General features: G+C 44.5%; 1 protein-coding gene across 4 annotated transcripts in view; it reads right to left on the minus strand.

Moving 5' to 3' along the window:
- The window catches only part of LOC119646471 (gamma-1-syntrophin), a 260298-nt gene that overhangs the window by 70816 nt on the left and 174518 nt on the right, over positions 1 to 14964 (minus strand). For 3 of the 4 annotated variants that reach the window (XM_038046923.1, XM_038046920.1, XM_038046921.1), the window contains one exon: positions 10190 to 10266. In XM_038046923.1, the coding sequence (XP_037902851.1) occupies positions 10190 to 10261 (72 nt within the window). In that variant the 5' untranslated portion in view covers positions 10262 to 10266. The remainder of the gene's footprint in view (positions 1 to 10189; positions 10267 to 14964) is intronic. The other variant, XM_038046922.1, reaches the window with a different exon arrangement.

The following is a 14964-nucleotide window of genomic DNA, read 5'->3' on the forward strand; positions in this document are numbered from 1 at the left end:
TTCCCCACAGTGTCCTAAAGACAAATAGGTCTGTAGGAGGTTGGCTCACTTGAAAGTTTGCCAGCCTTAGGCAATAGCACTAACTTCTGTCGCTTCTATGATGCAGGAAATATCTCCTCCGACATGCACGCTTCGAACAACTCAACGAACAAATCCGGTCTAGATTTCGCGGCAAGGTTAGAGACCCTATTCGGCGCGCCATCCAGACCCGGAGCTTTATTATCTTCTATTCTATCGCAGATCTCCAGCAGCCCTTCACTGGTGACTGGCGGTATTGCCGTCACATTCAGAGGTCGCTGGAAGCTGCCTGTGCCTTGCTCTTGCTGGGGTAATAATCCCTGGATAATTTTTAACAAGAGTGAAGGACGCGTGGTCTGCGAAGTTGATCGGCCTCTGAGTCGTCCCATCGCGATTCTATAAGCATTCCCCTACGGGTTTACGTCCGCCTCCGAACAGAGCTCCTTAAAACATTCCCTCTTGCTCCGTTGGATGGCGAGCTTGAGGGTTTTGCGGGCTTCCTTATAGGCACGCTCTTCTGGCTCGGTGACAGGCTTATCGAAGGATGGCCAGTTCAGTATTCCACCAGTAGTTTGGGGGGAATTAAACCTCTTACGCACCTCCTAGGCATGGACGCGTCAAACGCTTTGGCAATGCATTCGACCACATGGGCAGCTCTTTTCGTAGAGGCGCCTGCTTTATTAGGTTGGTCTAGCCATGCCTCTTAAGTAATCCAATTAAGTAATTATGATTACTTATTATTTTTATTGAAATATTTAAGCGAACTCAATGCGAATTCTATACAGTAAACTCAACTCAAATTCTATTTTCAAAAAGGACTTCCATATTCTTTAGCAATTTTCAACTTAATAATTAAATTCAGTGACAGGTCTAAAAAAAAACATAATTACTGCGATCTTCCACTCCCTTGGTGTGCCACGCAAAGTGGATAGATCCGCGCCATCTATTCGCTCGCAACATTCGAAATAAATTTCGAATGCTGCGAATCCTGCCGCGCCACATCACCCCGCCCCCAGATGAAACCTAGGGGGTTTCAGCGACTGATCCCCGAACTTCGTTCGCCGTTAATCCACAAAGCGGACACGACGTTGCTTCGGGGCGCACGCGGGTTTCAGCCTGGACAAAGAGACCGCCTTTTTGTGACCACCGATCTCGAGCTGGAAGAAATGTTCTCCCCGCTCGAGAACGCGGTACGGGCCCTCATATGGAGGCTGCAGCGGCTTCCGGACGGCATCCGTTCTGATCAGCACATGCGTGCATGTGTCCAGTTCCTTGGGCGAACAAGCAGGTATGGACGAGTGTCGAGTGGGTGGTGTCGCCTTGATGCGCCGGAGATTGTCCCTCAGCAGACGCACCAACCCCGACTCCGTGAGACCCGATCTCTTGTCGAAGACCGGATCGCGTAGCACACCAAGGGAGTGGAAGATCGCAGTAATTATGTTTTTTTTTTTTAACTGAATAAATAAATAAATATTATATATAAATGAATAATAATTTCTCTTAAGAATAACTCCTCGTTGTTTGTCGGCTGTAGCTGCGGCGTTGGCGGTGCTGGGGACGTCCGTTTGTTGCCGTTGTTGATCGTTGTGGCAATGATGACTAGTCCGGTGCATGAAAGGTGTTGTGCAGTAGGGCGTGCGTACGGGAAGTCGCGTGAAAATCCACTTCTGGTGAGGGTCCGACGTGTGTCGCGCAGTACACTGTGTAGAGAAGGTTTTCTCGCGTTTTTCTTTCTTGCCTCTGCTCCGACTCGTGATGTTTACCACGGCACTCCACACTCAACTGTAGATGCGAACGCGTGAAAATCGCTTGCCGTACGGTCTACTGATGTTTTGGAAGGATTTCTCAGTCCTTGGAAGTTCTATTTCTGCCGTGTTGTTCGGACGAATTTTTGTCGTTAATAGAACTTCACCAATGTCGGCGATGGTGGAGTTGAGTGCGGCGGCGAAAGTGGCTGCGGCAGCGATGGCGGCTGCGGCTGCGGAACTCTTACTTATCTCCAATCGGTTGTTGCGGCTGCCTGCTGGGCGATTGTGCTTGCGCAGACTGCGATTTGTTGATGGGGATGATGATGTGCTTGAGTTTTTCAATTTTGCAGGTTCTGGGAATTCGGGATCCTAGTTGTTGATGCTGTTGGTGCGAGTTCCGGGGTCACCAATTAAGTAATCCAATTAAGTAATTATGATTACTTATTATTTTTATTGAAATATTTAAGCGAACTCAATGCGAATTTTATACAGCAAACTCAACGCGAATTCTATACAGTAAACTCAACTCAAATTCTATTTTCAAAAAGGACTTCCATATTCTTTAGCAATTTTCAACTTAATAATTAAATTCAGTGACAGGTCTAAAAAAAACATAATTACTGCGATCTTCCACTCCCTTGGTGTGCCACGCAAAGTGGATAGATCCGCGCCATCTATTCGCTCGCAACATTCGAAATAAATTTCGAATGCTGCGAATCCTGCCGCGCCACACCTCTATGAAGCCTATGACATCTTTCTTGGTTTCGGGCATGATGGTCTTTTGCCTGGTGACTCCATCCATAGTTCAAAGAAGATAGCCTGGTGATCGCTGTGGGTGTAGTCTTTACTGACGCACCAGAATATACCATGTGTCAGTGCAGGGCTGACAAAAGTTAGGTCTACGATTGGGGCAGACCCCCCTTTCTGAAAGGTGTTTACATATTCTTCGTTGGCCAAAATGATATCTAACTGTGCGAAAGCGTCTAAAAGACGGTCCCTTGCATTTGTCTTTCTGCTACCCACTCACGGGTTCAAGCATTGAAGTCACTAGCAATCACCTCCTTGCGTCGAGAGCAAGACTGTCAAGCATTTCCTCGAATTCGGACAGTGTCAGACTTGGTGGGGGGTAATCGCTGTACACATATATCCCGTTTATTTTTGCCCAGACAAAGCTGCTGTATGTTTGACTCCCAGTACATTGTGTGGCTTGTCGACCGCATGCGCATATCGCCGCTCCACCAGTTGAATCTGTAACCGCGTCACCGCGATGGTTTCTATAGCGTTCCTTAATGATGGGAATTTCCACCTCAAATTCTTAGGTGGTTTCCTCGAGTAAATCTTGAGCGACCCTACAATGATTGAGGTTTATTTGAATAAACGTCATTTTATCATTGAGGTCAGCGCCTTCTTAAATTCCGGGCGTTCAGCACTTCCGGCAATATGCCAGTAATCCCGTCTCTCACTTCCTTCGCGCAATAAGCATTTGGGGTGCCTATTGCACTCCTTGGCAATATGGCGTTTCTCCCCACACCTTCTGCATCGATCGGCCGATCAATGCCGCTCAGCGCACGAGTTCTTTTGGAACTAAGTGTTGTCGTTGAGCATACCAGAGGAGTTTGTGTGACCCGCGGCCAAACGTTTTCTCTAGATTCAGAAATATTATACAATGTGAAAAGGGCGTTGCTTCTCACGTGTTTTTCCGTGAGTAACTGCGCAGTGTGTATTGCGTCACTAGTTCCGCAGTTCTTAACAAATCTGGCTTGACTCACGGTTATTTCAACGATTTAGCGAATATGGTTGTCAAGGATGCGATCAAAAATCTTCACGATCTGGGAAAGTAACTGGATCAGACGGTAATTTGAACATTCTGCTGGACTAACTTTCTTTTTCTATATTGGAGCTGTGGCGCTTTCTTTTTTCCAATCAGCCAGTATACTAACGTCCTGAATAACTCGATTTAAGAATTCATTGAGCCCCCGCGTTGGGTCCCGTGACTTCAGTTGAGTTGAAAGTTACGTCACCATGTTTTACGTTGGTACCTGTCTCGTGAACTTAATCCGGCAACACGGATTGATTTTGTTACCACAATCAGAGCCCCGCCGCAGCAAGCTACGACGGCGATACATGGCTGTGGTTGATGCAAGACTTTCCTAAATCTTTACCGAACTTACCGTGTTGGAACGCAACACCACGCTCAGAGCCGAAGGTCTCTGTTCGCTTGAATGCAACCATAACTCCCATGAATTTCCCACTAGGGGGCCAACCGCAAACAACCGAGCTGAATGCACACACAACAGGAGTTCTCCTGAAGTATGTAAATTCACGGGCTATCCCGGTTCCCATGGTACCAGTATATCCCGGGTAAGGTTTCGTCATTATTGCCATTCCAGATGAGTCCCCGTGCAGACTCGGGTCTGATCGCCCTAATTAGGCCTTTGAAGCATTCGCCTATTGCATCACGGCCGGCAAGCCAATGTGATAAGCGTCTTCCGGTGCAAAAACTATGGAGGTTCTCATCAGCCACTTGGTTTTGGTTCGGCCGACAGGGTTGCCTGTCTAGGACTGGAATGTTCTCAACGGGTTTTCCTTTTAATTTTGGTCATTTCCATCAAACTGGAAGAAGAGCATCCTAACTACTTTCCAGCATTTTCCTCCTCTTATTGAGGCTAGTTTGGACTACTAAATCGATAATAATTGCCTCTAATTGAAAGAACAGTTGCAACTGAAAAATGACGGATGTATGTCCCTCCAGACTATCTTTTCCCACAAAAAAATATCTTGGCTAGACTCTCAAACATCAGCTCTTGGAACGAGTAATTGTGGAAAGTCAGTGAATTCACCAGTTTACTCAGAATAAAAAACTAATATTGGTAGTCCTTCATTAAGTATGAGGGAGCTAGGGTTACGTTGATCTATTTCTTGGGGCTTCAAATTAAGATTTTCATCTGAGACAATGACGGGAAATTATTATTGAACTCAACACAATCAATAATAAGCTTTTACAGATTCCTTCCCTCTACACAATGATTCTACTAACAGTACCCTTTTCAAAGTTGACCCGCTTTCAGATTCTTATGACTCCAAAATTTCATGAATTTTTAAGAGAATCTTGTGATGTTTGGAGCTTAAAATTTCTTTTGTTTAAGATATTTCTGCAAAAGCAGCATGAACCATCATAATTGTTATACAGAACGAAATGTTCCCACTCCTGAACCAACATTTAATATTTAATAGGGATTTCGTGTATGACAAATTGAGTTTTTTGATAATTAAGTCTGTTGGCATGCATGACATACATTGAAAATGACACATTCCTCGAAATTTCATTATGAAATATTCATAATAGCCATTGTCAGAATAAAGAGAATAAAGGAAATTTTCAACGGAACCCAGGATATTCTCGGGACACCCTAATTAGTGTGACGTGTTGTTTATAAATTAAACAAGAAAATTTACTCAAATAAACCTTTATTTGTGCAAAGTACAAGGATTTGGAGAACGGAGGACCTAATTTAATTATTAAAATGATTTAGGATGGATTTATCCATTCCACTTTCTTGGAATAGATTCTGTAACCTTTAAAGTTTTTTAGGGACTGGGATAGATTTAGATCAATTTTCTTTGACATTTCCACGTTTCTGTTGCTGGTGTTGGTAGCACCGAGCACTAGACTGATTTTCGCAGTTTTATCTAATATCTGTAAATGCAGATATCTCAACACTAATATGAAGTTGAGATTGTTGCGTTACAGCGCTGTTACACAGGAGCACCACCATTGTAGCCCGAGAAAATCAAGAACGAACAATTGCCTTAGCTCACGGGTCAGGTACCAGCGGATGTGTTAATTAGATGACAGATGTGACAGTAGATAGGTCACACTCTAAGAAAGTGCGATAACTGCATTGCTGGGTATGCCATGCTTCGAAATCTATTCTCATTATTATCTATTCGTCACCTTAGAAACACATGGTGCACTAGAGGTGTTTATATTTCTCGGGAAGACCTGGAAAGACTTAGAGTACACTTCGGCGAACTGGCAACAATGACGCGTTCGAATGGTAGATGTCCTATGTACCATTTAGAGGATAATAGCTGCCATATACAAAGGCAGTGTCAGGAAGTTTGATAAGAACAGAAAGCAGCTGACTTACTGAAATAGTGCTTTCTTAATTATGCCCAGAGATGAGCAGAGAACCTTTTCAAATAGAAATTGCAGCAGATACTTTGGATGGTTTGCTTGTATTATTTAGTAATAGACATAAAAAGGGGTGATTTTGCTGGTGCGTGGGCCCGTATCGGATTCTGAAAAATACTCAGAACAAACACAATAGAGAGTCAACCAAGACTGAACCAAATAAGTTATGAACATCCTGACAAGAAAAAAACCTTGAGGACTCCTCCTTCCCTAAATTGTCGACTCCTTATCAATCTGTTTTCTTTCCTCCTTGAGTTGCGGTGATCAAACTACCATCAAGAATAGACCGAAAAGGACCTAGAGGGAAGAGCTATCCCAAACACCTAAAAGAAAGCAAACAGTTGTCGAAATTGACCGTGAAGATCCGCCCGCAAATACTGAAACTTCATCGAAGTTCTTCGTCGCGTGCTTGCACGCCTTTGTGTTACCCAATCTAAGGAATGTGGGGGGGGGGGGGGTCCTTTGAGTATACCATTATGTCATTATCAAAAACCTCACGTTATGCGGCCATCCTCCAAAATAAAGGCCTGGGAATGTCAAGGACGCGCCTCACTAAACACCCGAGGCAGGATCCTCCCGTTCGATCGCGTCGCTCGGGTATTTGCAGTCTCACGCGCGCGATGGAGCCGCCTTTTCTTTATTTTTGTTTTTAATTATGGCTTGCGTGTTGATATATCGTAGGTGCACACGAATCCTCCCCCACCCGCCCCCCCCCCCCCCCAACGACGCGCAGGAAAGCGCCATGTCGGAGGAGGAGGGCGATACTCCTACAGTAGAGAAGAGCCCCAAAGAATAACGGTGCCAATGGCTAGCACTAAGATAGCTCAGCTGCGATACCAACGCCCATCACGAAGTCTGGGGAAGCAGCAACACCAATCAAATATATAATCTAGGGCACACTCGGAGATTTGGGACCAGCACTAGACAGGAGGTACGTGACATTACTCTAGGAAATACTCTAATGGACGGGATGGTCGGCAATTGGAGGGTGTCGGATGAGCCAACATTGGTTTAATCTGTAGGGGCAAATACGAAGATACTTTAGGTGATAGAATCCAAACTGGACTAAGGGTTATTAGTGCCTGGTGCAGGAAGGTGGGACTGGGGATTAATCCAGCCAAAACCACCATAGTACCATTCATTAGGAGTAGCGGTAAGATTGATCGCCTGAGAGCCATAAGATTACATGACATGGAGGTGAAACGAGAAACAGAGGTCAAATATTTGGGAATTACGCTAGACAAAAAATTATTTTGGAACACATATGTCGGAAACACTGACCGGAAACCAACGAGGGCTCTGATGACTTGTAGGTCTATAGCAGGAAAAATGGGGTTGGAGCCCGAAGATACTACTTTGGATATATACTGCAATAGTAAGGCCAATGATTACCTATGGAGTAATAATCTGGCTGGAAACAACCGAACTCAGCATACAAGCCAGGGAATTACGCAAACTCCAAAGACTGGCTTGCGTGTGTATCAGTGGGGCATTGAGGACATGCCCAAGCAATATTCAAGATGGCCGGGAGTATCAATGAGGCGGGCAGCTGCCTAAACCGAAAGAAGATTGATATTCTTTCTAGGCGGAATCCCGAATTACTGATACCAAGGGGTAACGCGACACGGAGGTTTCATTTTGATAAGAACTTTGAAACCGTTGGAATAACAAGGTAAACTGGGAGAGCGTGGCTGTGACACACGGCTTAAACCAGCAACCGATTACTTGGTACACTGACAGATCCCGCACAGCCGAGTTAGCGGGTGTCGGTGTTACTGGTCCAAGGAAAATGTACTTGGAACCAATGGGTAGGTACACTAGCATATTTCAGGCGGAAATACACGCCATAGACAGATGTGCCTCCTTTAATCTCTAAAGAACTATAGGGGGCAGAACATTGCTATTCTTATTGACAGCCAAGCAGCAACCAACGCACTTAGGTCCAACTAGGTGAGCTCTAAACTGGTATAGGAATGCCTTGAGAGACTGAATACGCTCGGCTCGTCCAACAAGGTCTGGATACTCTGGGTTCCAGGCCATGTTGGGTTGGAAGGAAATGAGGCGGCGGATGAACTAGCCAAGGAGAGACCAGGGACGCCTTTACACTGGCCAGAATCCTTCTGTGGAATCAGAAACGGTTTCATGGCTATGACATTAAGAAATGAAGAGGAACGGTTGAGGGAACTATACTGGGCGGGGATACGAACCCAAGCGCACAAAGGGTTGTTTAAACCTCACCAAAAAGAACCTCCGAATCTCTCTGGTCACTGTGGGCTGAACTATCACCTAGGGAAGCTAGGGCTATCTACGGACACTGCCTGCAGGTTTTGTGCGAAGTGTGATGAAACCTCTATACACGTCCTGGGACAGTGTCCGGCACTTGTGTAAATTAGGTCGAGTCATCTGGGAGATGCAAAGTTGAAAGATCTAGAAGTAGTGAATATACTAAAGTTCCTGATGGATATAGGCTTGCTTGGTCGACACACAGGCCTGTTACCGGGGGAGGGGGTTGATCAGAAGGCGGAAGTAGAAATGGACAAGTCACTATCCTGGCAGGAGTTGAAGTGCATTTCAACGAACTGTGAGCGATGGCGCGTAGGCGTGGTTAACGCACTAGGCCCTCTCCAAGGGATGGATGGTAGTCATAGTCACTCACTATTTATGTGGAGTATAAAAGGCCGGTTATTCGTTTGGGGTTCCATTTCCTTGGGGTCAGTCTTTCATGGGGATTCTAGGTTTAGAGGGCGAATGGATTGCATGACCTTGCCTTTGTCCATGCGAATTTTCGGCAATTCTCCTGGGAATCTTTTACAGGCAATCTTGTACTTAACACCTTCGCAAGGGTCTTTGAACTCAGTGACGCACTGAAAAAAGTCGTGTAGAACTGGTGTTAGGTGTTAGGTGGTATCGCTGTTTGGAGGGGTTGCTTCCTGTCTGAACCCTTTTAAACTCTGATCCTTTTGGTTTCTTTCTCGACGTTATCATGAAATCGCTTAGCTTTGATGGCAGTAAGTTTTGGCTTCTGGTGGTTTTCCAAGCAATTATTACTGAATTCCTTAATTATTGCAGGCTTTTTAGTGAAGTCCTTTTTGTAGCGCTTCCTATTTTCGCAGTCTTGTTCACAATATTGGTGTCTTTTGATATTGGCTCCTCAGACTCTGGCGATCTTCCGCTTCTTCGTTGACTTCCTTTTATATAACTACCGGCGGGGAGTGGTGCCGGCGTTGGATGTACTCTGTTGACTGACTGGTAAAGGATTGTCGAATAATCACTGGCTGGAAACTTAACGACCTTGAAGGGGTTTCTTTGTTTCATGTCCTTGTCGAGTTGGAAGCATATAACAATTTCGATTCATAGCATAACTTCTCTATTCCTTTACCTCAACTACTTCCGCATGAGGTACTCAAAAACAACCGACTTCATATCTAGGTCATCCGAATGTCCTTTGACGCAAAGGAATATTAAAGTTTATTCGCTGCAGGCGATTAATTCGACTGAACCTTTGATGTGAACTTCATGTTACAGCAGTCAATTATATCATTCAAAAGGAAGTGTTTATGGCTAGAGAAAGGACCAGATTTTCCAGAAAAGCATAAAAATCTTCCACATATTCTCGTCCCTCTTCATGAGGGAGGACAAACGAGAGAGTCAAGATTAGGATTCGCTTAGCATCCTCAGTAAATTAATTCTTTGTTGAGCTAGTGCAGAGTTAGTCCATTTTATGAATATTTCGCACTCATAAATTTTATATAATTGTGAGAGAAAGTGTTATGACCTGTGCACATGTGAAAATTATTTCAGGATAAAGTAAATTGTCCTCGCCATGTTGGATAATGACGCAAAAAGATGTATTATGTCTTTTGTGTAAACAAGGACATACGAGTATTATGTGAAATTCGCGTTGCAATGCGTACTTGGAAGTTATAGAAAGCAAAGCATATGTTCTGCTCCCATAAAAAGTGGATTAAGGGGCGGGCAATGCGTATTTTTCATTTGATGTTCATGGTGGATGTGGGATTAATGCTGGATGGGGCTGCGAGGATTTGCTATATCAAAAGGGAGCTAATATTTCAGGTAAATCCATAGCCTAGTGCCCTCATTTCTCTTCTGTAAATGTGTATTCTGGAAATGAATTCCCTCGTTGGCATGACTTTCTATTTTTTCTACACCTTCGTCCTGTTTTCTACCCTACTACATCGAAGCACAGTAAATAGTAAATTTCGCTTACATCAATTACCTTCAAATTCTGGTCCACTTTTTCTTCGATTGGCGTTGCCATTTTCGTTGCATTAATCTTCATGATTTCTGTAAAAAAAAGGAGAAAAACTTAAATAACATTTTCCATTTCCACAGGACTTGTTGCTTAAGCGAATAATGAAATCTCAAGATTGAAAATGATGTTATCGACATTTTAATCAACGGCAAGGATTATGTAATTTCCTGGAAACTTGTTTGCATTTTTTCGCTTCCTCTATTGTCCTTCTTGGCGAACTTTCTTGGCTCTCCACAAAGCTGAATTGAATAAAAACTAATCGAGGACTTCGACAGTCATCTGAAGGACGTAACAAGTGTATCGGGAATAAAAAAAGTAAATACACGCTTGAATGAAAATTGTATTTCTAGCAAAAAGGATATTGAAAATTGGCTTCGTTAAAGTTTTCCAGCTCCAGCATTTACATAGGATTAATAGTCCTTGTTCGAGGCATTTTCAATCGACACCATTTTCTGAATTATGAATTTGCTTTTCGTCCCAATTACGATTCCCTACGTTTGAAGGGACCAGCAAGGCGATAAAAGGATATGCACAATCATCAAGTTCTAGTTTTAGTGCCATTAATTATGGGCTTTCTGGAGGGCGGAATAGTTGAGCCTGAGTAAGTAATCAATAAGAAGGCGAACGAAGATTTATAGGCTCGAATTTTTCTGCTCGTAATGCGAAATATAAAAGAAACCAAGCCAGAATTAATGGGGGCTTACTGGAGCCAGTAAAGGGGTTGACTATTTTATGGAATTCATGGGTGAGTGAGTGTTGAGTTTTTTCAAGCCAGGGTAGTTTGGAAGGTATCCTTATTGGGATAATCACCAAAAAACTTGAAATATGTCAAGTGTTAGTGGTAGTATACCCGTATATGTATGTATAGCCATATCCGAAGGGTTTGATGTACTGGAAAAGTCTAGAAGAAGCACAATATCTTGAATGAGGACCGGAGCTGACTCCATGTTGACTGGGTACTTTAAATGCCCCTCGGTTCATACTATGCTCTTCCACGATTAGCCTATATTAACTACATTTTTCCGCTCTTCCTTGCAGAATGTTTGGAAAAAAAGGCAAAGCAGCAACGAAAATTTATGGGATAGAAAATTTTTTCCTTGAAACTAGGACGCCAATGACTGTGTGCATGAAAAAGACGATACGAATAAGATAAAGCATTATCTGAGCTCAGTTGGAGGTCAACGAGATAAAATGCTATGAAGGGTAGTAATTACGTACAGATATGGGGACTAGGAAGATAAAAGGGCTCGTCAAGATAATTGGTGTGTACTATCAAGGGAAGGAGCGAGGATAAGCCAAGCATTGGTTGTAGTTCCAAACAAGGAAAGTAATCAGAATCATAAATCACACTCGTATATAGCTCTGAACGTTGATTTTTGGATGAGTTAGTATTTCTAAGTAGTTGCAACTCTCCAGAAGCTCAGAAATATTGTTTAAAAGGGGAAATGGTAGTCAGGACATACTAGTTTGTTCCTTTGATAATATGTTCATGAAATCCGTGAGCAGTTAGAAACTCTGGGGGTAAGAATCTGAATTCCCTATTCAAAATCTACTTTATTTACATATTTATGCGGGGTCCTTTTAAGCATTTACAGGTAGAGAGTATGTTCTCGCAGGAAAAATGAGCGTTTTGGTATTCATGTGATAATGATGACGTTGGTGCACACAATGCGGGCTCGACCGGTGTCCGGTCTTTAGAGCAAAATCGGTAAAAGCTAGCTCGCAGTTAACATGATCCGCATCTTACAATTCAAATATACACCGGAAAGGAACTGCTCATGAGTCGTTCGCGCAGTTTGCTGCGGAGATAAAAGCTGATCTAGTGGTCATTAGTCAAAAGTACCGAAACAAGAACCCAGCTTCATGGTCCTGATATATTAGGTACTGCTGTCATCTGGGATCGGTACGTCACCCACTTTTGGGTTCTTGCTCAAGATCGAGGGGCTTTGTCTGGATTACGGTTTTCAGTGTCTATATAACACTGAATAAGACGATGTTGGACATTCAACGGAGACTTGGTGCTCCGGAGGACAGTTTCTTGGGCTGGGAGGAGCAGATGCTGGTCGGGGTGACTTACACCCTAATATTCTGACGTCTAGACTGAGAGGAAAGCATTCCAGACGTAACCTTTGCGTTCGAATTACTGGTGTAGTTAGTGGACAGATGGCGAGTCCTGAAAGGTTTCTCGTCAAGCGACCATCAATACATCGTGTTCGAAGTGACTTAACCTCTCGGTGGACGCCATCCCTGTGTTCTTTCTGTGCGTGGAACGTCGCGAAGGTGAACAACGGGGGAATCGCGAAAGCTCTTGGCGTCCGTGCTGGAGAGCATACCTGGAGGGGGTGGTGCTACAGCTGATATTTTGGTAAATCCACTTACGAACGTGATAATGACAACCTGTGAGCTTCTATGACCAGGAGGACATTGACACCCAGCAAACCTTCTATGTACTGGTGGACGCGGAAATTGCCGAAATACGAAAGGAGTGTGACAAACTGTGGCAGACGAAAATCTAAACTCCGCCGCTTGACACAACGTTTAAAGGACCAGAAGGAGGCTTGTACAATAATGGCAGAACGCAGATCAGCCAAAATGAGATTCTGCTGCCTAGTATACACAAGGAAGGGTCGCTGCTTTCATGACCTGGTCGACAAGGTGAATGGGGATCCGTAGGGACTCGGTTATAAACCGGTAACCGAAAAATGGGCTCTGCAAAAACCTTGTTCACTTGAGGCCCAGCAGATGGTCCGTATTGTGCCGGCACTATTCGCTGTGCATCCTGTACGGGTTGATGACAGCAGCGTTGATTGGAAGATACCGAGGGCTGGCCACTTTTCTCTTTAAAAGAGTTAGAAGCTGCAGTCCTCTGCATGAAAAACAAGAAAGCGCCAGAATACGATGGTATCCCGGCAGAGGTATACAAACTGGTGCTCTAACATCTGTCAAACCTACCGCTCCGCGATGGAAGGTGGCGAGGCTTGCGATGATCATCAAAGGGAAAGACGACCGTGAGCTGCCATCTGCATATCGACCACTTCTTACGCTTGACGTGGGGGGAAAAGTATTCGAAAAACTCATCAGATGTAAACTCGCTGAAGCTATATGTGCTACTGAAAACTTATGCCCCTGGCAATTCGACTTCAGAGCAGGGAGGTCCACATTGGATGTTTTCATGCAAGTCATGTATGCGGTTCATCTAGCGGAGGCATACAGCCACCGAACTCGACGGGGCGTGCTCCTCGCTTGATTTCAGAACTGCCTTCAGTTCCGTAACATGGAAGGACATTCTGGGCACATTAGACAATACTTTCCATGTGTCGAGCTATCTCTTATGGATCCCTCCTCTATGAGATGCCAGAGTTTCAGAGGAGGACGGAGGCCACGTCGAGAGTAGTGTTGGGATCCATTCTAGGCTGTACTTCTGGAATGCTTCCTACGATACCTCAGACTTGACATGTCAGAAGAGTCGCACATGGTTGGTTATGCAGATGATACTGCGGCACTTGTTGCCGGATGCACTATTGAACAGGTGCAAAGCAGACTTGGCATATTAATGCGATGGGTAAGCGGGTGGATGACCGCTCATGGTTTCAATTTAACACTGGAACAAACCGAAGTAGTTATCTTAACTAAAAAAAGAATCCCGACCCTTGCCTCCAATATCGATTGGTGAGTCAACAATCGAGTCAAAGCCAACGGTTAAGTACCCTCGACTAACTCTCGACTGAAATTTTTTGAACAAATGAGGGGGCGCGAGCAAGGCTGCAGCTGGAGTAAACATTGGGGTTTTCCAGTAAGTATAAAGTAGTCTACACTGTACGGCGCAGAGGTATGTGTTGATGCTGTTAGTAGGGAGGTACGTCGTAAGCGCCTTATGCAAGAACAGAGACAAGGAGCTTTACAGACGGCATCCGCCTACTGCACTGCTTTTGAACCGGCCCTGATAGTGACTGTCGTTGCTCTTCTCGCTAAGGGACGTATAGTCATATACAAGTACACCAGAGAAGAGCTAAATGAGCGGTAATTCTCTTGGCAAAATGATACAGGAGGCAGATGGCCTGCGCGGCTTATTGCCAATTTAGGTGCATGGCTGATTCGGAAGCATGGTGAGACTGCTTACTTCTTTAGTTAGTTTCAAAACGGACAAACTCCATTTCCACTTAGGAGCCGATGTCCTAACTGTGGGTTTTGCAATGGTGCTGTGGATGCCCCCGGTCACATCTTTTTCTTTGCGGAAGGTGGGATGAGATTCATCAAAAACTTTATTTAAACATCGTGGGCCTCTCTCCACAAAACAGTGTCGGGGAGATTTTGAGGAATGCTGTCGGTGAGAGCCGTGTTGCGCATTACGATCAGGTTCTTCCGACCGCAAGAGGGGCCGGATGGCAGGGAGTTTCTTCAACTAATAGTTCCCTTCTCCCCCCTCCCCCCCCTTGGTGAAAGGAATTCATTGATTTGAAGGCTCCCATGGCGGGACAGCCGGAAGTAATGTGACAAACGAGGCTAGCTCTCCGGTGAGGGGAAAGTTTTTTAAAGAACAAGGGAAGGGTGATTTTACGTCGCATCTTTTCAAGGGCAAGACAATCACAGTTATGGGTGGTGACCACATCACGGAGCAGTACTCGAGGGTACTTCTCACGAGGGAGTTGAAGAGAGTTTATGAGGTTTGGATGGAGTCAAAATCAGAGGATGAGCGAAGTATGAAGCCGAATAATTTTGTAGCCCGATTT

This window comes from Hermetia illucens, chromosome 1 (assembly GCF_905115235.1).
Source record: "Hermetia illucens chromosome 1, iHerIll2.2.curated.20191125, whole genome shotgun sequence".
NCBI lineage: Eukaryota > Metazoa > Arthropoda > Insecta > Diptera > Stratiomyidae > Hermetia > Hermetia illucens.